At 61.8% G+C, this 23,439-nt stretch overlaps 2 protein-coding genes and 1 long non-coding RNA gene across 5 annotated transcripts in view; 1 reads left to right on the top strand and 2 right to left on the bottom strand.

Moving 5' to 3' along the window:
* Nucleotides 1–498: 498 nt before the first annotated feature.
* On the bottom strand, nucleotides 499–21,807 carry SLC13A5 (solute carrier family 13 member 5). 3 transcript variants are annotated; one of them, XM_086685649.1, is made up of 13 exons: nucleotides 21,580–21,807; nucleotides 21,126–21,384; nucleotides 14,939–15,067; nucleotides 14,592–14,728; nucleotides 12,344–12,528; nucleotides 11,611–11,779; nucleotides 10,480–10,602; nucleotides 8,512–8,727; nucleotides 7,711–7,811; nucleotides 6,657–6,775; nucleotides 4,364–4,525; nucleotides 1,662–1,799; nucleotides 499–997 (listed from the first exon to the last, which is right to left on the bottom strand). In XM_086685649.1, exons 3-13 carry the CDS (start codon nucleotides 15,035–15,037, stop codon nucleotides 866–868), a joined length of 1,581 nt encoding a protein of 526 aa, XP_086541775.1. In that variant the 5' UTR covers nucleotides 15,038–15,067; nucleotides 21,126–21,384; nucleotides 21,580–21,807; the 3' UTR covers nucleotides 499–865. The 3 variants fall into 3 exon arrangements, with proteins under 3 accessions (XP_086541775.1, XP_086541776.1, XP_086541777.1); XM_086685650.1 differs by lacking the exon at nucleotides 21,580–21,807 and having other exon boundaries at nucleotides 21,126–21,386; XM_086685651.1 differs by lacking the exons at nucleotides 21,126–21,384; nucleotides 21,580–21,807 and adding an exon at nucleotides 20,198–20,307.
* On the top strand, nucleotides 20,500–22,671 carry LOC147573950 (uncharacterized). Its single transcript, XR_015243782.1, has 2 exons — nucleotides 20,500–21,725; nucleotides 21,909–22,671. It is a non-coding gene; the product is annotated as an uncharacterized LOC147573950 (long non-coding RNA).
* TEKT1 (tektin 1) overlaps nucleotides 21,845–23,439 on the bottom strand; it is a 46,371-nt gene continuing 44,776 nt past the window's right edge. Inside the window, exon 7 of the mRNA XM_086685655.1 lies at nucleotides 21,845–22,099. Coding sequence (XP_086541781.1) covers nucleotides 21,926–22,099 — 174 coding nt within the window. The 3' untranslated portion in view covers nucleotides 21,845–21,925. The remainder of the gene's footprint in view (nucleotides 22,100–23,439) is intronic.

Genomic DNA, 23,439 nt, shown 5'->3' with positions numbered 1-23,439 from the left:
GGCGGGGAGCTGAAACTCCGGCAGGGAGACCCTGTGGGGACCCGCTCTTGGCCGTCAGCAGCTGTGTCCACGCCGGGCCTGCGGGTGCAGGAGCACCTGGATCCCCACCGGTGGCCCCAAAGGGGCCACGGCCGCCCGTACGTGGAGTGTGGCCACGGCCACGTGGGGTATCAGGAAAAGCACCCCCAAGGCTGGGCTCACCGCCTGCAGGATCAGGGGTGCAGGGGGCCCCGGTCCGGGGGTCCGAGCATATGTGGGCCCGGACAACAGAAGGGGTGCGTGGGAGGGCTGCGCAAGGGTCCGCGTCGTCCGCTGACACGGGGCGAGGCCAGGAGGGGAGATTAGCCAGCGGTGTGCGGTGGCTAATGTCAGCCGAAGTGCTCACCCTCGGGTGGCCGCAACACGGTCCCCACGGGTCCCAGAGGCTCCGACCCCAGCGGCCGTCCCCGGGCCGGGTGGCCCCTGCCGAGTGACAGGAAGGAGCGGAGGAGCCCAGGAGACGCCGGAAGAGGGACGGGCTCTGGAGGCTGTTTTCTCGCTTCCCAAGATGCGATCAGAGTCCCCCTTAGATGACGCCAGACCCCAGCCTGGGGCCGGCTGGCGGCCGAGCTGGGACAGGAGCCTGTGTCCTGATCCCTGTCCCAGGAGTGACAGCAGGCCCCCGGGAGGGTCCCCCCTCTCCCGCCCTGCAGAGCCCTCCCCCCCCCCCCAGCTCTGCATGGAGCCCCCAGGCTGGGTCTCCGTGGGGGTGTGGGCATCACTGGATCGCTTTGGGGAGCGAACCCCAAACTTGTGCCGGGAGGTGTGCTGGGAGGTTCGTGTCCTCAGGAGGGTGGGGGCGGTGTGCCGGGTCGCGAGGCTCTCCCTAGGTCTCCGCGTGTGTCAGGTTAGCCCAGTCAGGGAAATGGTCCAAGTCAAAGATGACCCGTCCCCACGTGTTGACAGCCAGAAATACACAGAAGACTCCGATTATGTTCATCATGAGTCCTGTTTTCACCTGGAAAAAGACGGGTCAGAGTCAGCACCCCCGGGTGGGCCGGGCCGTCAGAACAGCCGTGACCGGCTGGTCTGCTGGGCTCCCGTCCCTGGGCCGTGCTCTGTGCTCTGTGCTCAGCCGGCCCCCAGGCAGAGCAAGGCAGGTCGGCAGGTATCCTCGGTGCTCAGAGCCTCCGGGAAACCTCCACACCCAGGCCAGCATTTGGAAACAGCCTCGGGGAGGCGGCCTGAGGCCCAGCGGAGGCTCTGTGACCACGAGGGCCTTCCTTTCTGGCCTCCCCCTCCCATCCCAGGTGATGGAGCCAAAGCAGAAAGGAGGGGGTCGTCCTCTGTCTGCGTTTGCGTCCAGGACATACATCCCCCGCTCCCAGGCGGTGGCCTCTCTCGCCCCCTCCCTGCTTCTCCTGACTGTCCTCGCGGGCTCCCGCTGGTCTTGGAAGCCCGTCACGGCCTCGCGGGACCCCCGCCCTCACCCTTTCCGAGGGCTCAGTGAGGGCTCCCCAGGTGAGAGCTTCCACGCCTCACCTCCCACCTCTGGGGGCAGAGCGGTCCCCGGAACGTGAGAACGTCTCAGAAAAGAAGCAAAGGAGCACATGCATGCAAACGCACAGGTCGTGGCTGTCACCGGTCGGTACCCCTGACGCCAGCCGGGAGTCGTGCGTTACCATGTCAGAAACCTTGAGGTGTCCGTAAGCAAACACGATGGCATTGGGCGGGGTGGCCACGGGCAGCATGAAGGCAAAGGACGCGCTCAGGGTGCAGGGCAGCATGACGTACAGCGGGTTGAGGCCGATGGAACGTGACTGGGGAGAAACACGGCGCCACGGGTCACACACGCAGGCGCCGAAGGCTCCAGGGACCGTCTCTCTGAAACGCGTCCCCCTAATGCGCCCTGTGCCTCTGTCCCGCCGGCCCCTCTTCCTGTCGGCACGGGTCTCGATAAGAACCTTGCTGGGCCCTGAAGGCTGAACCCGCAGCCACCTCCCGGGGAGGCCTTCCCGAAGGCCCCCTCGGTCCATTCAACACCTACTTCCTGGGCACCAGCTACGTGCCACAGACCATGCCGGGTGCTCAGGCCGCACCGAATCTCGCGGCGTCCCCGCGGCCCACGTGTGCACATGGCTGTCCGTCCTGCCACGGACCTAGAGGGCCCGCGTCTCCTCACCTACGCACACACGTGCTCTTACACATGTCTGGGATCGTTTTGCATACGGAATTCGATACCTCTTTTTACTCTACAGCTTAAAATTCAGCCACATCAGACAGCGCCCCGCACCGAGTGGATGTTCGTTAACTGTTTGCTGAATGGACGAATGCTACAGCTCACAATATTTGTTCGTGTCTATCGAAACTAGCGATGATCCCTCGTGCAGATTTATGTGCACATGACGACAGACGCCTGTGCAACATTAAATCAGCAAAGCACTCAGGAGACAGACTCATCCCTAAGCCGGTGGCCGCAGAAGCAGGCTGCTTAAATGAAAACATACCTACAAACAAGGGGACAGCTTGGGGCTGTGAAGAATGACAGCACAGGAAAACAAAATTCAGGTGCAGAGCAGGACCACAGAATGAGGCCATTGGTTTAAAAAGAGTGTGTGTGTGTGTGTGTGTGTGTGTGTGATACATCCAGAAAGATACCTAAGAAATGAATAACAGAGGGGCCCCTGGGCTCAGTCGGTTGGGCGTCTGACTTTGGCTCAGATCATGATCTCATGGTTCATGAGTTCGAGCCCCAAGTCGGGTTCTATGCTGACAGCTCGGGGCCTGGAGTCTGCTTCGGATTCTGGGTCTCCCTCTCTCTCTGCTCCTCCCCCGGTCGTGCTCTGTCTCTCTCAAAAATCAATAAACATTTAAAAAAATTTTTAAAAAGACGTTAATAACAGAAATGGAAGCTGGGGGGTCAGGGTCTGGCGTTACTGGACATTTGTTAGCCACGTGTAAGTATCATGTTTTCAACTCTAAATACCCTTCAAAGCTGTGATCCCCCGCCCATGCTTGATAGTATCATTCCATATGAATATATTTAATCTCCCCAATCCTCTACTGTTATGAAAATATTTTTGTAACAAGTAACTCTGTGATGGGTTGTTCTGGAATGAGCACCTCTGGAGATCTTCCCGAGATACATTCCCAGACATGAAATTGCTGGGGTGGACCTCAGGTTAGGGTTCCTGTGGGTAAACAGGTCTCAGGAAAGGCCACGCCCAGGCACACGCCCTCTGGGGAGGGCTGAGAGGCCCAGGCAGGGCCCCCGTCTGTGTCCTGACCCCCCTTTCGTCCTGGCCTTGGATGTGCATGGTGTATGCACCCCACGTGCCTCTGTGACCCAGCTTGGGGGTCGCCGCCTGCCCCCTCTCCTGGGGTGGGTGCTGAGGCCGGGGCTCCGGGGGCCTCAGAGGTACCGTGGGCTTCTGCTTCTAGGAAAGCCTGTTTTCCAAGGGCCTGGCCACACCCCCAGGTGAAGACCTCCATTTGTCTGGCTCTGGGCTGGAGGCCTTTCCCGGGGACGGGGGGCGCTCACCAGCGCTGGCCCAGCAGCCTGCTTAGGGGAACCGAGTTCCAACACTTTCATCCCTGCCTGGAACGGAAGGACAAAACCACTGGGTTTTACTTCCATACACGCGGACGCCGGGGCACAGAGTGGAAATCTACTGACTTGAATCCTGAGCTCTTGGCTCAGACTCCTGACTCCAGGGTGACAACCACGGTCTCTCCCAGGCTCGGGCTGTCACCCACAGAAGATTTCCACGGCCCCCCTCTTACTTGGCCCTAACCACAGCTTGGACCCAGGTCCTCCGACCGCCAGCCCAGCCTCCTGCTGCACCACCCTGAGGTCGGGACCGCCGCGCGATGGGCGTTGGAAAGAAGCGTAAGAGATCACAGCCTCTCCGTGCCCTGCCTCCTCCTGAGTTCCGGCTCGCACATGCTTGCCCACAGCACAGACCTCTAGCCTGGCACCGCCCCCCGCCCCCGCCCTGACCGTCCTCTCCCTCCCACCTCCCCAAGACCCAGTCCCCCAGGCTCTCTTCCTGGCGGCCCCGCCCGGCCGCCCTCGTGCACACCCCGGGCTACATGCTCCAGACCCTCCAACACCCCCATGACACTGGCCCGCAAATCCTGTCTCCTCAGCTTGAGAAATAACCAGCCACATTTATAAATGGATTTTGAGGGCCTGGTTCTTGCTGTGCACTTTGGGGACCGCGGAGGACCCGAGGACAGAGACCGAGGGTCATCAGAGGCTCAGAGGCCCAGGCCCGCAAAACGTGTTTGGGCTCCGTGCCTTCAGGGACCCAGGACACGGTCCCAGCTTGGCGGCTTCTTGTGCCATGACGGCTAAGGGTCCCCTTCCTGGTGGGTCACTCACCATGGAGGCGAAGATGGGCAGGAATAGGGTCGTGGTGGCCACATTGCTCGTGCACTCGGTGAACACGGCAACAAGCAGGGACAGGATCAAGGTGATGGCCGCCGGGGGCACAGAGTGCAAGGGTTCCATCTGCTCCCCCATCCATTCCGACAGCCCCGAGGCCTTGAAAGCAGAGGCGGGGGGGGGGGGGGGCAGTCACCGAAGGCTGCAGGCCCGGGAGCTCAGCCCCTCCTGCAAGTCTGACTCTCTCTCTGCATAAGAGCCACGGGTGGGCTCCACGAGGCCACACCCTCAATCCCCACCCTCACCCTGCTGTCTCCTAAATCCATTTCCAGCCCAGCTGGTCTATAACTGAATTTTGGCCCAGTGACACTCAACATGCCTCTACCTGAATTCACTCTCTCTGGCCCAGAGTCTGCTCCCCGGGGCTCCCATACACCTGCCGCCCACCCTGGGAAGCTGGACACCGCCCTGGGGTCCCTGTCCCCTTCTTCCTTATGCCCACTCAGCCACCCAGTCACCCAGAGCTCCTCATCACCATCTCCTCTCAGCCCCCGGTAGCTCTCCACGCTCAGGAGAGGGATCCGAGGCAGACACTGGGGATTTAGAGCAGGAGCGAGTCTCAGGAGAGAACAGCTCACGGGCCTCACGCTCTGAGACTGGGTTGGACGACCGACTGTATGGGGCGCCTGCTGGATCTCCCTCAACGCCTCTCTGCTAGGTCTACTCGACCTCAGGGTGTTTTCCCAAGTGCAGATCTGACTGATTCGCCGTGGCCACCACCCTTCAGTGGTCACCCACTGTCTTCACAGTAAGTTCACTCTCTCTGTTATAACCCCCGGCGGAGTGGCTGCACCAGCCTCCTCTTCTGCTGCTCCTGCACTAGAAACGGCACACTTCCCCCTTCACTCAAGTGTCACTTCTCCCTGACATGCTTTTCCAGATACGTCCCCCTCGCCAGGCTGCAAAGGCCTCAAAAGCAGGGACATATATCAATCTCCTCTGTAATGCTCAGACTGATTTAACAGGGACATAAAGGGAATGTTTGATGAATGAATGAATGAATGAATGAAGGAATGAATGAATGGGAGATAACAGATGGATGGATGAGGTGACCAGATGAATGCATTTGTTCATCCAAAAGATATTTATGTCCTTGCTATGCACTGGGCTCTATTCTAGATGCTGAGGGAACAGCAGAAATAAGATAGACCAAATTTGTCCATGACATTCTATTCCTGGATGGATGGATGGATGGATGGACAGATGGACAGATGGATAAATGGATGGATGGATGGATGGACAGATAGTTGGATGGATGGGAGGAAAAATAGATGGGTGGATGGATGAATGGATGGATGGGTGGATGGATGATGGGTGGATGGACAGATGGACAGAAAGAAGGATGGATGGATGCACGGATGGATGGCAGATGGACAGATGGATGAATGGATGGATAGATGGATGGACAGACAGACAGACAGTTGGAGGGAGGGAGGGATGCAGGGATGGAGGGATGGAAAAATAGATGGATGGATGGATGGATGGATGGATGGATGGATAGATGGACAGACAGCCAGTTGGAGGGATGGAAGGAAGGAAGGAAGGGAGGAAGGAAGGAAGGAAGGAAGGAAGGAAGGAAGGAAGGAAGGAAAAACGGACGGATGGATGGACGGACAGGTGGATGGATGGACGGACAGTTGGATGGGTGGATGGATATCAGCATGAAGCTGGCTCATCTCTCCCTCAACCTTACTTCTTCCCTACTGGGGAGGAATAGAAATAAGAAAGTTTCATTTGTGTGTGTTTTCTCCTAAACGCCAGTCCTCTCCTTCTGTGCTGCTACATACCTATGTAGAGAAAAATGCTTAAATGTCAACTGTATCAACAAGGAACTCATCAAGTAAAAGACCCAGGTGTAGCGGTGGAAGTGGTCACAGGGACTCGAAAGAAAGACCTCCCAGAACAAATCAAAGCAGAGATCATTATCGCCAACCCCCGGGGCAGCCCTCACAGCGTCCCCGGCCTCTCTTGGTTGACTTATTCTCTTGGTCACTTATTCACTCGTTTCTGCAATTTTTCAAAGAGCACTTTCTCTCTTCCAGGCACTGCCCGTGTTGCAGGGCCTCTCGGTGACGAGACAGAGTCCCCTGTCCTCAAGACGCATGCAGTTCTGCGGAGCAGACACAGAGCCACAGAGCACAGAGCAGGGGTGTGGGCAGAGGGACACCTCAGGTCTCTGACGCCGTCTTGTGCAAGAGGGGCCCTGGCGGCCGGCAGCCGGGGGCGTTACCTCACATCCTTTGGCCAGTGCGAAGCCGCCCCCCAGCAGCAGCACGATGCCCCAGGGCACTTTCTCCTGGGTCACCTTCCAGGTCAGCAGCGCAGGGGGATAAAATGGAGCTTTCCTTTCTGGGAAGAAACAATAAAAGACACACATACACAAGCCAGAGCAGCAGCGGGAAGCAAAAGAGGTCGATTCCAGGGGAATCAAAGCCTGTGTGGACCAGGGACGCCCTCCCAGAGCGAGGTTTCACATCAGCTGAAACTCACAATGAACGCCACACCCAGTGCTGGTGAAAAATGCTGGGTAACGCTGTCACCCACTCCTGGGGAGCATACGCATTGGCCCAATCTTTTTGAAAAGCCATTTGGCATATATACCCTTACAATAACACGACTCCTGGAAATTTATCCTAAAGAAGAAACACCTAGGGGCGCCTGGGTGGCTCAGTTGGTTAAGTGTCCGACTTTGGCTCAGGTCATGATCTCACAGTTCGTGGTTCAAGCCCCACGTCGGGCTCTGTGCTGACAGCCCGGAGCCTGGAGCCTGCTTCGATTCTGTGCCTCCCTCTCTCTCTGCCCTCCCCTGCTCATGCTCTGTCTCTCTCTGTCTCAAAAATAAATAAAAACATTAAAAAAATTTTAGAAAAAGAAGAAACAAACTATGCACCTGAAAACACTAATTGATAGCAACGGAAAATTCCAAATGGCCAGAACGTTCCACAAGAGAGAACAGTTCCGCCCGTCGATGCGCTACGATGCCGTAATTAGAGAAAATGGACGTGAAGCCTGTGGCATTAACAGGAAGTGATCATACCGTAAAGACACGAAAACCCAAACAACCGAGAAACGGAATCTGAGCGGCCCGTGTAACACACATGCATCCCAGCAAAGACCGGAGGAGAGAAACCGGAAAAAGCACGGATGGCCTTGCGGGAAATTGGAAACGTCTGTCGGTTCTCTTATAATATTGCCAAGGTTTCAAACGTTTGGAGGGCACAAGAGAAGAATTTGCAGAAAACAGTCCCCAGGGAAGGCCTGACGAACGCTCCCGGGGCCCTTACCCTCCTCCGTCTGGCCACGGAAGTTGAACTGGGGCCTCTGCGAAGGCACTACGAACAGCAAGGTGGCCACAAAGGTGGCCACGGTGGCGTCAGACACGTACCTAGCAGAGAGAGCACACGGACGTGCCCAGCTCAGTTTTGGGACCATCACCACTCGACGAGCCTGCTCTGCGTCTACAGGCTCAGCCGAGCGTGAGGACTGGAGCCCTAAGGGCCGTGTAGACGGAACCCTGGCTGGAAACCAGGATGTCCACATCTCTGCCCAGCTCTGCCCCCAGCTGGGTGACCCTCAGCCACTGGCTTCCCTCTCGGTCTGTGCTGCTCCGTGGACGAGCCTCATGACCTCTGCTCATCAGACTCTCTGGAATCCTGGGTTCACCAGGGTGCCCACGAGGGCTTTGGTGATAACTCAAGAGCCTTCAAATGCCACAGGTGGCCACAGGCAGCTGTCCGCCCGCCCGCATGGCCTGCCTTGTCTGGGACACGGGTGTTTCTCAACCTTGCTTCCTTCTGGCCACAGAACAGCTCAACCTGGAGGGAGGCAGCACACATCCTCCGGGCCAAAGAGGCCCTGGACCCCGGACTCCGTCTGCTTTCAGAGGGAGGAGAGACAGCAGAACGGAAGTTTGCAAGCTAGAGCTCCGGGCCCAGCAAGTCTCTCTCCGTCACATCCCGGCCACCTTGCCTGGCCAGCGGGAACTGTCTGCGGGCCTGTCGCGAGGACTGGGGAGAAGAGAACCGGCCGGGAACCGAGGCAGCGCTGCAGAAGTCACGCGCGGGGCCGGGGAACCCGTAACTTACTTTGTCTCGCCCTCCTCCCAGGCCAGCGACACCCAGCCGGGCATGAAGCCGGGGTCCCGGGAGAACCACAGGCCGACCAGCAGGAGGAAGCAGAGCAGGACGTTGGCCTCGGCGAAGGAGAACGGCCCCAGCTTCCTGTACTCCCGCCGCAGCAGCTCACACACGGCCTTCTCGTGGTGCCTGCTCTCCAGCCCGCGGCCCCAGGACGCCTTAAAACTGGAGGTGCAGAGGCAGAAGGCGGCGAGGCCGGCCGGACAGTCAGACGGCGCTGCCTGTCCCCCACGGCGGCCCTCACCTGCCGGCCCTCCCCCGCAGGGCGCGGGGCGGGAAAGTCTCTGTTAGGTGTGCCCAGCGCGTGGGCCAGGGCGCCCCCAGAGCCGGAGGGGGCTCCCCGGGAGCCTGTGGCCACGGCCACCGCAGTGCGCCCTGCAGGACCTCACCCGGAGGTGCTGGCATGAGGGACGAGGAGGAGGAGGGATCCCTGGGCAGCTGTAAGGGTACCTCAGCCGTGGGAAGGGCCGGCCAGGGCCACAGGGCCCCGGACACGGGCCCACGGGATTCTCCGGGCATTCCAGCCCCCGTCAGCCTGAAGGCACTGGGCGAGGCCAACAGGACTGTCCCCGGAGGGCCCTCCCTGGCGGGAGCGCCTCCTGACCCCTGGGGCACACTTCCCGGGAGGGCGGGAGTGCACGGAATCGGCACCAAGGGCCAGTCTGTGAGCGGTTCTCGTGAGGCCGGCTCCCGGGATAAGGGGCCACTCGGTGCTCTCAGCTGCCTGACTCGTGTCCGGTGCCACACGTCCGGCACCGACTCCACGGCGGCTGCAGATGGGACTGCCTCGGGCAGGTGGGCGTCCGTGCCGGCCCCAGCCGTTGCCACCACGCCTCCCAGACGCCCCCTCCCTGACATGAAGCGGTTCACTCCCGGCTCAGGGCTAATCTGGCGGCTGCCGGGCTGGCACCCGATGCCGGCGGGTGGGTCGGGCTGCCCGCGGGAGACCCGGGCCGGGGGGTGCAGGGTCCTGTAGGATGGCCGCCACAGAGCCCCTGACCCAGTGCTGCAGAGCCAGGGCGGGGAGGCCCTCGGACCCCCAAGGGCGTCTCCGGGGAAGGTGCGCAGAGGAACCCCCATCCCTGGCCCCGGGGATAGGAAAGCCGGGTACGAGCCGGCTGTGATGTCCCGTTAGTGCTGGGGGCCTGTGGACCCCAGGGCTGGACGTGAACTCGTGAACTCGGAAGGCGGCTTCCCGGACGAGCTTCCTAGAGGAGGCTGGAGGCAGCCTCCCTGAGGTCGTGCCCCACGACCTGAGGTTGATCCCCACGACCATCCAGATGCGGGACCCGGATGAGGGCACCGCAAGAGGCAGGTGCTACCCCTGATCCGGTGAGGGCATCTAGGAAGCCTGGGGCAGGGGCCCCCGGGGCCCGAAACACTCCAGGCACGGCCTGCTGCTCCCACCATCGGGGCTGAGTGGGAAAAGCTGTCCCGGCGAGGCTCCGGGGAGCTGCCCACCCACCAGGCTCCGCGTCGGGTTAGCAAGGACCACGGGGCTGGAGCCGCGGGCTGGCAGTGTGGGCACGGCAGCCCAGAACGCAGAAACAGGCGGCCGCCCTCCTCAGAAGGGCGGCAGAAGCCTCGCCAGGCTGGGGGGCCACAGCTGGGGTTCCTGACATGGCATCCCCTGACGCTGGCAGTGCCCCTGTGGCCTCGGGGCCAGCCCAGCGCCCCCTGCTCTCTCTGCCAGGAGCTCAGCGGGCCTCGGGGCCCCGGGCAGCCCCCCAGCTCAGGCTGGCGCCCCTGACGCCTGGCTGTACCAGGCCTCGTGGCAGTCAAGGGCAGTAACCCTCGGCCTCCCCAAGAGGGGCTCTTATGGACTCCGCTGTGTCCCCCACGTTCGCATGTTGAAGCCCTAACCCCCGGCCAGACGGGCTTGCCTGAGCCTCGTACGGACGCACCGGACCCGCTCACCTGAACCTCATATAGACGCACTGGAGCCACAGCCAGGCCAGCAACAGCATCACCAGCATGTTGGGAAAGGCAAAGCCAAACCAGGAGGCGAAGTTCACCAGGTCTTTGCTGTCTGGAAACAACCTGAAGGGAGAGACACAGAGCTGTGCACGGTGGCCCCGGGGTGGACGCTGAGACCGGGCCTCGCCACACACAGAACAAGACCGGGGGGTGGCTGACCGCCCTGCCTGAGCATCCGGGCCCCCCTGGGGACCTCGCAAAAGTCAGGGCCTCGCCTACACACAGGAGCCGGCCAACAGCTTCAGGGCTCCACGGATGAGGTGGGGGAGCGGGGGGGCCCTGGGAAAGCCACCCTCCCGATCCTCCTGGGGCTGGCGGAGGGTCACTTCTGCGGCGGCCGGCCCTCTGCCCCCAGGCACCGGCTCCCTTAGACACAGCCTTCCCCACTCAGCTGCCTTTCCCAGAGGAACGCCGGGGAGAACGGTAAGGCCATCATTATAGAAGGTCCTCGAAGATCAAAACAGTCTGCGTGTTGGGCCTCAAGTGTCTTCGGGCTAGGCTCCTTCCCGCCTCCCAGCTGTCCTGCCTGCTGGCCTGGTCCAGCGGGTAGCTGCCCGTCAGGGCCCCTCACTCGGTGATCCCAGCCCCACCCGCACCAGCCGGGCCCAGGATGAGATTCCTCAAGGCCTGTGTCCCTTTGTGGCCAGGGCGGGAACGTGCCCACCAGCCCTGTGGTTTTTCTGCAGCCCCTTCAAGGGCGCTTAGAGGCAACAAGTAACCCGACCTGTGACCCTCCCGTAGGGCACCACCGTTAACAGCCGGGGTTGTTAACAAATCGAGCCCGCTGCGAGGGGGCTTCTGTGTCTGTTTTCTGCAAGTTTGACGGGGACCCGGCCTCTCGCACCACACTGTCGTTTCCCTCGACTTCAGCTCCGTATTCAGGGTGCATTCCCGTCGGAGCGAGAGCCTGGGGAGGAGGGCAGGACTCGCCCCAGAGCAGAAGCCAGCCTGTGGGGTCTCGAGCAGGTGCAGGGCTGTCCGGCCCCGGCCCCAGCTGAGAAGGAAGGAGAGCTGGGGGCCCCCCGGCCCCGGGCCCTCCTTATGTCCCCAGAAGGCAGGCCCGTGACTCACTCGCGCATCTGGCCCAGGAGCACCACGTTGGGCCCCGTCCCTGTCAGTGTGGCGGTCCCTCCGATGCTGGCCGCGTAGCACACGCACAGGGTCATGGCCTTGCGCACGCTCCTCCGGTCGCGGTCGGCCCGCAGCCCCTCGGGGGGCCCTTCGAAGGTCACTTGGCTCCCTGTGGGGGGCACGCGGCAGGCTGAGCTCCAGCGCCCGACCTTGCCCCGGGCCCCTGCGGCCAGCCTCCACCTCCTTCCAGGAGCTCAGCTCCACACAAATCCGGCAGCTTCACACATGCCCTTCTCTCCTGGTGCCCTGTCCCTGCTCAGGCTGTTCCCTCCGCTGGGGGACAGGGACAGCCCTCCGAATCCACCTCAGGGCCCTCTCTCCCCGCAAGGCCCGTCCCTCTCCAGCGCTCCCTCGGCGTCCGGCCGACCGCCGAGGCATCCCTGGGTCAGATGAGCCTCGCCGGGGGCCTCCCTACCCGGCCTGCCGGGCTCTGCCGTCCCCGGGGAGCGTGTCTGTGCACCTCTGTAGCCGGAACCCGGCCCGGGGCCCGGCGACAAGGCCATCGCCCCCCCACCCCGGGGACGTGCGGTGAACGCGGCAGAGAATGAATGAGACGGGTGCTCTCTGGCCCGCCCCGGGGCCTCCCCCCGCCCCCCGATGCCTGTGGGAGCAGAGGCCCCCCGGGCAGGGGCAGGTGCGGGCAGGGGTGAGGGGCACCCGGGCCGGGGCTCACCTGGCAGCTGGCTGGCCCTGCCCTTGTCTGCCAGCTCCAGGGCCCCCAGGCCGGCCTCGGCGGAGCCGGCGGTCTCCATCTGCTGTAACATGGCCTCCACGATGGGCACCATCATGGCCGTGGTGGCCGTGTTGCTGATCCACATGGAGAGAAAGGCCGTGACGCCCATGAAGCCCAGCATCAGCCTGTTGGGGGGGGGGTGGCAGGGAGGGAGGTTCCCAGCATCAGCCTGCAGAGGCGGGGAGGGGAGGGAGGCCACAGGTTCCCCCGGCCCCCCCCCCTCGGGAGCCAGCGGGGGATGGGACGGCCCTGCAGGGGTGGCAGGGGCCGGGGCCAAGGCGTGGAAGCCGGTGTGAGACCGGATGGTGTCGGAGGGGGTCACAGCTATAGTGCCTCCCCCCACAACCCTCCCCACAAACATTCTGACACCCCTGTGCTGGCTACGGGGTCACCGAGAGCCTCAGACCCAGTCACATCTGTAAGGGGCTTCCATCCAGCAAGTGAGCGCCAACATCCAGGTGGAGCCGGCCCAGTGGGGAGAGCCAGCCCCAGAGTGACCAGGCTGGGCAGCCAGCCCTCAGGGGTGGGAGCCTGCCCCCCGCTCCATCCACGCCCTCTGCCCCCTCCACTCGGCAGTAGACCAGGACCACAGACTGTTCTGGAAACATGTCCCTTTACTGGTAACACCCCACCTTCCCCAGCATCTAGACTGGCTCCTCGTGGAGAACCTGTCGGACCGCAGCCTTCTCCTCGGCCTCCCTCCCAGCTCCCGCCACCAGGGCCCAGCACATCCCCTCCCCCACCCCCCAGCCTCCCTGGGACATTCGTCTCTGGCCGGATCTGGAGGAACATTCCCACATCTGCTCCCCCTTTGGCTGTGAGCAGGGAGGGTCTGATTCTTCCCCGAGGCTCCAGGGCCGGGACTGGAAGGCTGGGGGGGAGGGGAGGTTGGCTGAATGGGACTCCGCTGCTGGTGGTCTCCGTGCTCCTGTGGGCCAGACCCCTCCCCGAGGTCACCAACCGGCCCAAGGAAGGATCCAGGGAGGTTCAACAGGTGTCCACGCAGGTGGGCCCCATGGACCCAGAAGAGCAGAGGCCAGGAGGAGGCCACGTCTGCATGAGTCAAGACCCCACGGAGGCTCAACAAAAAGCCCCCCCAGGACGGGCAGTGCCGTGGACGGCCGGAGCCCGAGCTCCCAGGAGGAGTGGAGACCAGTGTGTGGCCGTCCCGGGTCTGGAAGGCAAATCTGTGCGGCTCACTCCAGAACGAGGTCCACCTGCTTGTGGAGAAGCCACACCCTCCAAGGATCCCGAGAGTGAGGATTCTGAGAATTCTAGAATTCAAGCCTCTAGACTACGCGGGGGCTCTGCATTTGACCCCGTAGAAGCTCCCTGCAGAAGCTCCAGGGAGCATGACAGATCGGGGGCCGGGGTCTGGGAGCGCCCGGCACGACCCCGGCACATGGACTCCCCAGGAGGGATGTACCGGGAATTCACCAGCCGCTGCCTCCGGAGGCCGGGCTGGAGACACAGGGACACAGGCCTGCCTTCACTGAGGGAGCCCCAAGAGAAAGGTGCGGCCTGAGTCCCCAGTTAGAGGCTCAGGCCGGTCCGACCCCCATGTGGCCGTCAGCAGTCTTTAGCCTGAGGGCAAGGTGGCAGGTGCTGCGGTCAGGGTCAAGTGCTCCGCCCGCCTGGGGTCTGCAGGTGCTCTCACCACACCCAGGGGGTCCCGCTATCGTCACCTCCATGGGATGGCGGGAAGAGGCCTGTGGCGGGCAGGGGGGACCTTGCAGCCATGAGAAAGTGAGGTACTGAGTGAGGTGGGGGGAAATGACATAGTGGCTTCTCTGCGGCGGGGGGGCGGGAGGGGTGCATGTGCCAGCTTCGGAGGGGCGGCCTTTCTGTTTCCCCTCGAACTGGGCTGTTGACCCGCCCATTTCCTGCTTGATCCAGCCTCCACCCGCTCGGTTCCCTGCGGGACCTGCAACCCCTCCCCCAGGTCCTCTGAACACACAGGGGCCTTCCCTGCCCAGTCTCTTCTGCATTCAGAGGACCTTTACTCCCCGCTGCTCACACGCCCCACCCAGGGGTCCACTGCCTGCCAAGCCCTGGCGGCCGGCCCTCGCCCGCGGGGCATCTGGTGTGGCACGTCCCGCCCCGGCCCGGCCGTGCAGAGCCCTGTGCCGAGAGAGAGAGAGAGAGAGAGAGAGAGAGAGAGAAAGAGAGAGAGAGAGAGGGCGCTCACTGTGCTGGCTTGGCCCCCACCCACAAGAGCGTGCGCAGGGCTATCCTCTTGTGCAGATTCCAGCGCTCCACGGCCACGGCCATGATGAGGCCGCCCAAGAACAGCATGTTGGTGTCCTTCATGTACTGGATACACACCTGGAGGACAGCACGGGGCCCATTAGGGCCACCCCGGCCCCGAGACCGGCCAGCAGGCCGGGCCGCCCGAGTGGGGACGGAAGGTCAGGAGGTCCGTCCGCGGGCCAGACACGTCGGGTCCCCAGGGGGCCGGGCAGTTCTGACAGGGGCTCGGGGAGTGCGCCACGGGGCAGACGCAGCATGCCGCCAGGGGCCCCCGGGGGCGCTCACCTGCTTGGAGTCCAGAATCTTCAAGAGCGGGAAGAGCAAGGCCGGCATGAGGGAGGTGACGGCCAGGGGGATGACCTCCGTGCACCAGTACACGGCCATGAGGATGATGACGTAGGCACACCTGACGAACTGAAGGAGCAGCCCTGAGGCCTCGGCACCTGGTGCCCCCTTCCCCCACCAGGCACCCCCCTCCCCGCCAGCGGCTGCGGGCACAGCCGGAGCAGGCTGCCGTAGTCAGAGGGCCTGCCCTCAGGCCGCCCCACCGGCACGGCCTCCCCGGCCCAGGACCCGAGGGGACCCAGGACCTCGTGCCCCTGCCTCCCAGCTGGGTCCTGGGCAAGGCCTCGCACCTGTGCAGGACAGATGAAGAGAGGGGGCGCGGAGGAAGAGGGGGGAGGAGGAGGACGACGACATCGAGGACGAGGACAGAATACAGAGGTCCCTGGCTTCCCACGGTTCGACCTAACGGTTTTTCGACCCTCCAAGGTGCCAACGTGGCCACACGAAGTAGGATCCGTATTTAGAATTCCCCGGGCTCCGCGCGAGCGGCCGGCCTCCTCTGTGACCTTGGCGACAGCGGCCTCAGCTCAGAACAACCGTTCTGCGCCCCCACGGGCCTCCTGGTTGTCACTCTCGGGACCGCACTCCACGAATTGCACAAGACATTCAACACTTTAGGTCGGAGAGGCTGGTGCCCGACTGCGGGGCCGGCTGGTGAGCTCCAGGCGCCACGGCAGGGGCTGAAGGCTTTCTCCGCCTAGATACCTTCCACTGGCCGTGGGTTGACGGGGACACAGCCCCGTCCCAAGTCCAGGAAGATCTGCACCTGTTTAGTAACGCGCCGGTCACGCTCACAACAGCAGAGGCGACGGGGATCCTGGCCCCCTGCCGTGGAGGAAGTGTTTCTTCTCGGCCGGGAGGTCGGGACCGCCCCACGTTCTCCAGGGGACCCGCTCGCCCCAACTCCTGCTTCGGCTTCTCATTGCCATCCCAAAGGGCTGCCCGGAGCGCCTGCTCCCGGAAACTAGCTGCCAACCAGCCCGTGCGGAGAACCACTGATGCAGGGTATTCAGGCTTGTTTTTATCACTGGGCTTTCTCATCAGCACCTCCCGTCACAAAGGCCTCGAGCTTCCGCGTGGAGTCTAACCCTGGGCGAACCGTCCGTCGGTGCCGTTAGCCGCGTAGCCCCCGGGACCTCGGCTTTGCGGTGAGACAGGCCTGGTTCCGGCACGGGCCAGAGGCCGGCCGCTCACCAGCTGTAGGACTTGGGGCCTCGGCCCCATCGCCTCCTGGGACGGGGATGACCTGGCCCGCCTCCCTAGGCTGGCATTTGGGGTGCCCACCCAGACCGCCCTCTCCCCCCTCCCGGCCCTTCCCCCGAGTCAGCCACACCGGCCGCCCCTGCCCCTCACTGTGCCACCGCCCCCCTGCACCCTTCTGACCTTCCCACGTCCGGCCCCGCACACGGTGGCTCCCTCTCCCAATCTGCGAATCTGTTCAGGGCATCCCCCGTTTAAAAGCCTTCTGTTGCCTTCAGGACAAAACCCAAATGCCTCAGCAGGGCTCGGGAGACCCCCTGTGAGGAGCAGGCCCTACAGACACCGCCCCCCCCCCCCCGCCCTGTACCCTGAACTTCTCTGGCGGTGACTGTCACCACTTTTCTCTTGCACACAAGCTACCCGCCCCCCCCCCCCCCCCCGCGCCTGGAGGGACCGCTGGCTGCACAGCTCCGGGGTTCTCCCTGGCCCCTCCCCCGCCCCACCCACCCTGCGTCCCCAGCAGCTCGCACCCTGGGCTGTCACGGCTGGCCCCCACCCAGCACACACACCCAACAGCGACCAGCTTGGGGGCAGAGCCCAAGCCCGTGGGTCACTCTGTCCTCAGCACCCAGCACCGGCTGACACTCAGGGGCCGCTGGCCGAGAACCAATGCGGGGACAGACCAGCCGAGCCTGAGCCGTCCACCTGACGGCAGATGCACCTGTGCACGGTCACTTTCTCGTCACCCAGGAGACCACCTACTGTGTGCAGGAAACATTGCACCAAGACCTGGAAATTCTCCATCTGGACGGTGTTGCCAGTCATAAAAAATAAACTTCCTTCGGCCTCCCAGGAGCACCCCAGGGCACTGCCCGACGGCCCGGCCACTGCCGCATGGGGACCAGCGGTTCTGCGGGGGACCGAGCCAGCCTTGAGCTGTAGACGCAGCATCCGTGGCCTCTGCCCCCACTAGACGCCAGTAGAAAGGGCCCTCTCCAGGGGTGATCGTAAAAATGTCCCCAGACTTTGCCAGACGTCCCGGGGCCCGGGACCTGTGGGGGTCAATGCTGGTTGGAGTCACAAGGTTCAAGGTAGGACTGCAGCGCGGTTAGAAGCCCAGGCTTTGGTGCTAGACAGACCCGATCCCTGTCTACTGTCTGCCACTGTCTGGCCTTCAGGGTCCCTGATGTGTCTGGACCTTGGTTCCATGGCGGGGGAAGGCTAGGAATGATCCCCTCCAGTGGCGGACAATAAGGAGGTACGTTGTAGAGACTTTAAAAACAGCAACGCTGTCCCCAAATCCTTCTCTTCGTCATCATCCTGCCGTAGCAATGCTCAGCAAGGTCGCGGATACACCCCCCGCCACTCTCAGCCTGGCCCTCTCCCGGCTCGTGCCCAGCCAAGAGCACCCATTAACGTCCGGTGTGCAGAGAGGGCTGGGTGTGACTCATGTCGTCTAAACTCAGCAACGTGACACGTGTAACCACTTTTCACGGCCCGGTCCCTGGAGGCACCAAATATAACCCGCTGGGAATGCGTCTGGAAGGGAGCTTAATTCCGAGAGAAAGGTGGACAGTGGGAGTCACAGGGCAGTGCCCAGCACGCAGCGGGTCAACAGCCGTCTGCCCGATGCTCAAGTGAATAAAACCATGGCTCATTATGAAACTAATTAACAAGCAAGGGTGTCTGTGACACGGTGCTTAACGGGGAAACGTGGGTGAGAGCACATCTGTGCGTGGGTGTGTGTTAGGGCACTTAAGGGTGTTTTCATGTTCATATTGTATGTAACAGACCTTGCAATTAAGAATTTTTAAATAATTTTGGGGCACCTGGGTGGCTCAGTCGGTTGAGCGTCCAACTCTTAGTTTTGGCTCAGATGGTGATCTCGCGGTTGGTGGGTTCGAGCCCCGCGTCCGGCTCTGGGCTGACACTGTGGAGCCTGCTTGGGATTCTCTCCCCCTCTCTCTGCCCCTCCCCTGCTCGTGCTCTGTCTCTCTCTCTCTCTGTCTGTCTCAAAAATAAACATAAAAAAAAAAACTTTAAAAAAAAAGAATTATTTAATAATTTTAACAAAACAAACAATAGGATGAACACATTGTTTATTTTGTTAAAGATCAACCTTCTCGGGGAAGGACCCAGAGAAAACTCCCAAGAAGTGGAGCAGAGATGAAGCCAGGAAGGATCAAGGTGGAAAAAGAGCAAAGCCGGGGAGAGGGCCGGGCACCAGCAGAGAGTGGCTGCCTGGGAGCCGCTTCCGCAGGCTCGGGGACCGGGACGGCCACCCACGCTGCTGACCGCCCGCCCGCCGCCTTCCCGGAAGCCCTGTCCCCGACAGGTGCACCTGGGTTCCTTGCACGAGGGGGTGCTGTGGGGGCGGGGCAGCGAGCTCTTTGCTGGTGACCAAAACAAGATGCACACGGGAGGGAACAAGAACACAGGGTCCGGACGCCAGTTGGGGGGGGGGGAGGGGACAGCACGGAAGGCTGCCTGTAGGACGCCTCTCACAGGGTCTCCCCTTCCTCGCCTGATCCTCGCTCCCAGGGCGGGTTGCTGATGTGCATACACACCCCGAGTTGAGGGTCCCATCAGGACCCCCCTGTGTGCACTCATGCCGGCGTGTAGAGGTGTGTGGGGGGGGGGAGAGTGGGGGGGTGGGGTCTCAGCCACGCTCTCTCTGAGCAGGAAGGTCAGCCAAGCTGCTGTCACCCTCCCAGGAACTTCACTCCCTGCCAGCACAGAGAAAAGGCCAGCTTTCCTGCCTGGCTCCCTCGCCGTCTACGAGAAAATACGGCTTCTTGCAGCTGGTGCGGCACTGAAGGGCCCCCCACGGTTGGATCTGAGGCCCTTGGCCGGTCCAGGGTCACGCGCAGCCCACCCAAGGGTCCTTCCGGCGTCCCTCCCCCATCCTAGGAACTGGCATCGTCCGCTTGTGGTGCCCAAAGTCCGAAAGCGTCAGAAGCACACCCCCTCGCCCACTGTAGAGATGAGAAAACCAAGGCCCAGAAAGTGCGGGCTCTTGGGTAAAGCCGCACAGAGAAGGCGGTGGTGGAAGTGAAATCTGTCGCGGGTGGGCTCCCCGAACTCCCAGCCCAGCCCCCCCTACCTCCTTGGCCCCCGGGGCACCCCCTAAAGAGCTCCTCTGTTCCCCTGAACCTGCCCCCTGGTGGGGGTGGGGAACCGGAGGTTTCCTGTCTGGGCTCAGAGTGAAGGCGCTCAAAGAGGGATGGAGGAAGGAGCAGCCAGCAGCCACAAAAGGCTTCAAAGGGCTTCGGGCCTCTGCCAAACGGGCTCCACGGCCCAGCGGCCAGGGCTCCCAGCCCGCCCCCGCCCTGCGGCCAAGGCCATTCATCCAGGCCTCCCTCCCTGAGCGCTGGGCAGCCGGGTAAGGGCCGCGGCTTCCCCGAAGCCCTGGGTCGTGCCACCCAAGGCGTGAGCCTGGGAACGCGCCCGCCTCCTGCCCGGAGCCGCAGGCCAACTCTGACCAGCCTCTCGGCCGGCGGCTTCCCGGCCTCGGAGCAGGGAAGAAATGTGCATCGCTGAGAGGGAAACTGAGGCTCAGAGAAGGGCCAGGGAGAGGCAAAAACAGCCCTTCGGGATCCACTCGGGGGTGATGGTTTTGCGAGCGTCCCTGACTGGCCTCGGGAGCCCCCCACAGCTGCGAATTCCTCACTTGCTAAGAGGGAGTGGGGGTACACAGGCGCCCAGGCTCCCCGTGGGTGCGGGCGACACTTGAGGGTGAAGTGGAGGGAGATTCCGAGCCAGGGGCTGAGCCCATGGACAGCCTGTGTGGCAGGATCCCAGCTAGCTTGCGGGTTTCTGCGCCCTGGGGTCTCCGTGCCCCTTGACATTGTTTGTGGGCACCTCCCATCTGGCCCCCGGAGCTCCCGCCAGAGTGCGCGCCCGGGGATCCCCGCGCTCCAGCTCTGTGCTCCCGGGTAGGTGCCCGCGGCCCGCGCAGGGCGCAGGGGGTCGGCGGGGCCGCGGGGAGACACAACTGACCTTGGCGGGCATCAGAATGACGAGTGGCAGCAGCAGGAGCGGGGTGAGGAACAAGATCACGAAAGACTTGAACCTGGAGACATAGGTGCGCGCCGCCGAGGCCATAACGCAGGAGGGAGGCGGCGGGAGAGGCGAGTGACGGCAGCCAGCGACCCGAGGGCTTAAGAAGGGGCCGCAGCGGGAAGGGGAGGGGGGGCAGTGCCAACCCCGCCCCCGTAGCGGGGCCTCCCCGCGGCCCCAGGGGCGGGGCCACCGCGCGGGGTCGGTGGGGCGCGCCGGCCCCCAACTCCGCCAACCCCGCCCGGGAGCGTCCTGGGCCCGAGCACCCGCCGGCTCTCCAAGCCTTGCCTGCGCTGCCCAGGACAGAGGCGCGCGCGGGGCTGCCGACCAGGGGCGATAGGTCGTTCGTGGTGCCGGCTTTGGCGTGAGCCCCCGTCCCCAGAGCCACCTGCAGCCTCCTGGTCTCCGCGGGGCTCCCAGACGGAAAGTCCTCGCGAGCCCCTGGGTCCCTCGGAACTGACGCCCCGGCCGCTCCCTCCTTTGCCGGTTACTCCCGCCCCCGCCTCCCGCACTCCAGAAGGGTCTCTGGCGGAGACGTCCCCGCGCCCTCCTCGCCGCCGGCCTTGCGCCCGCAGGTCACCCCGGCCTCCCGGCCCGCGTCCGCGCTGCGCTGGGCTCAGGACCCCTCCCCCCCTCCGCGCGCCCTCCCCGACCCAGCGCATCCCGCGCTCTGCAGCGATCGCCGAGGAGGCCGCGCTGAGGTCCCCGAGGGCCGAGCGCCTTTCGCCCTCCAGCGGACACCAGCCGCCTTCGGCTCCCGCCTGACCCAGGCTGCTGTTGCCAAGTTACAGAAGGGACGGCGGCCGGCGGGGCAGGGGGTCTCCGGTGGAAGGGCCCTTCGAACATTCTCTCTCCTGAAAACACTTACTCAGCACCCGTTGTGCTCTGGGCCCCTGGCTGGGGCGCTGGAGACCAAGGTGCAGACAATACGGCCTCCTCACTGCCTCCTTCCCTCCCTTCTCCTCCGCAGGCTGGTCTCATCCTGCAGCTTTCTGTTGGTGAGTCGCACCCAGCCTGGGCTTGAACCCCAGCCTGCCCCTTAGTGGTCAGGCCGGGTCTCATCCAGTCCTGGTGCTGGAGCCCCGCATCGCATTTCCAACCTTTCCCGCCTGGACGCACAGCAGGACCTAAAACAACACATCCTAAGTCAGGCCTGTGACTTTTCCCGTGACCCTCACCTAAGGAGGTCCCCCAGACCCCTCCTGCCTCTGCGAGCCTCCTGCCAGCACCCTCCTGCTTTGTCCTTCTCAGAATTTCCCCCCTTGCCTTCCCCACCCCCAACCCTCTACCCCCACACCCTGCACACTCACCACAATCTGTACCTTTATGTTTACTGGCATGGACTTTCTTTAATGTCTGCTTTATTCCTCCACCGTCTGCCAGCCAGCACCTTCTACGTGGCTGGTGCGGTGCACTCTCTCAGAGCCTTTGCTCCGGGACATGTGAATGAGACAAGGAAACCATTTCAGTAGGTAATACAACGGCTTTCCAGGGGGCACAACCCGGGTAGAGGTGGACCCCGGAGCCGTGCTGCCTGGATCTGTGTCCCGGCCTTATCACATGAAGCTCATTTTTTCTTAAATCACATGAAGCTCATTTTTTCTTAAATGGGGGTAGTAACACCAACTGATGCCAAAAAGTTGCCTTGAAGGTTGCAGGAGTCAACGCTCAGAGAGCTAACATGATCTCTGGCATCCGAGAAGCAGTCGGGATAGATTTGCTCTTACCAGTATCCGAAAAATGCTCTGAGTTGCAGCAGCGATGGGGGAAGACTTCATGGAGGCGGTGACATTTGGGCTGAGACCTCGGAGCTGAGTAAGATTTGCCAGGCAGCAGTGGAGGCTAGTCAGAATCCATCAGTGAACGAAAAAATAACAAAGTTGTTGAGAAAAAAAAAAACTTTAGAAATTTAGTCCTAGAACGTAAGTACTGTGACGAGAAAATAAACCACGTGGATGGCGGGATTATATCAATTCGTGGACGGGAAGACCAAACACCGTAAAGAGACACGCGTCTCTCAAGTCAATCAACAATTCCCATTCGATTCCCGTTAAACCCCCACGGAGTCTTCATCTCACAAGCGGTCTAGAATTCAGACGTTTGCGGGGAGTAACGGAAGGAAATTGCCCTATCAGAGTTCAAGGCTTACGAAGTCATAGTAATTGGTGCCATCACTCACTACTGACATAGGGACAGAAAAAGTAGGTCACCAGATTAAAGAGCCTAGAAAAGGACCGTGCACGCTCATATGGAACCTTGACGGACAAGGCAGATTGATGGATATTCAGTGCCCACTGGCAGCTGTTAGACTAATTAGTTTTTAGCAGCAGGGATATTTGTCTTTCGCTAAACATGTTGACCACGTAGGAACAGCGTGATGGTAATATCTAATAAATTGATGAACTTATTTCCCATTTTTGTATTCATGAGTTTTATTTAGTTATTTCCAAAAGCTGAACGTAAAGGTTCGATTTTCTAATGCAAATATATTTACCAACAGAAAACTCTGTTGTTGTTTTTTTTTTAATTTTTTTTCAACGTTTTTTTATTTATTTTTGGGACAGAGAGAGACAGAGCATGAACGGGGGAGGGGCAGAGAGAGAGGGAGACACAGAATCGGAAACAGGCTCCGAGCCATCAGCCCAGAGCCCGGCGCGGGGCTCGAACTCACGGACCGCGAGATCGTGACCTGGCTGAAGTCGGACGCTTAACCGACTGCGCCACCCAGGCGCCCCTCTGTTGTTTTTTTATCAAACTCCCACTTACAAAAAGCTTAAAGCTTAAAAAAGATTTTTTTTAATGTATTTATTTTTGAGAGAGAGGGAGAGAGACAGAGTGCGAGCAGGGGAGGGGCAGAGAGAGAGAGGGAGACACGGAATCCGAAGCAGGCTCCAGGCTCCGAGCTGTCAGCACAGAGCCCGACGTGGGGCTCGAACCCACGAACCGTGAGATCACGACCTGAGCCGAAGTCGGATGCTTAACCGACCGAGCCACCCAGGAGCCCCCAAAAAAGCTTATAATTTTAGCCTGTTAACATCGCATGATGATAAATGAAGTAATGAAAAGGAGTGTATCAATTTATAGCTTGTATTGGTAACTTACCGAAAAATGGATTAACTATATTAGGTGTCAAACGTCATATCTCAATGTGGCTGCTTGGAGTAACCTACCCCCTCAGGATC

Source organism: Puma concolor, chromosome E1 (assembly GCF_028749965.1).
Source record: "Puma concolor isolate L17-30 chromosome E1, mPumCon1.1.hap2, whole genome shotgun sequence".
In the NCBI taxonomy this organism is placed as follows: Eukaryota; Metazoa; Chordata; class Mammalia; order Carnivora; family Felidae; genus Puma; species Puma concolor.
Note: the sequence above shows the minus strand (reverse complement) of the source record. Positions and strands in the feature narration are given on the sequence as shown.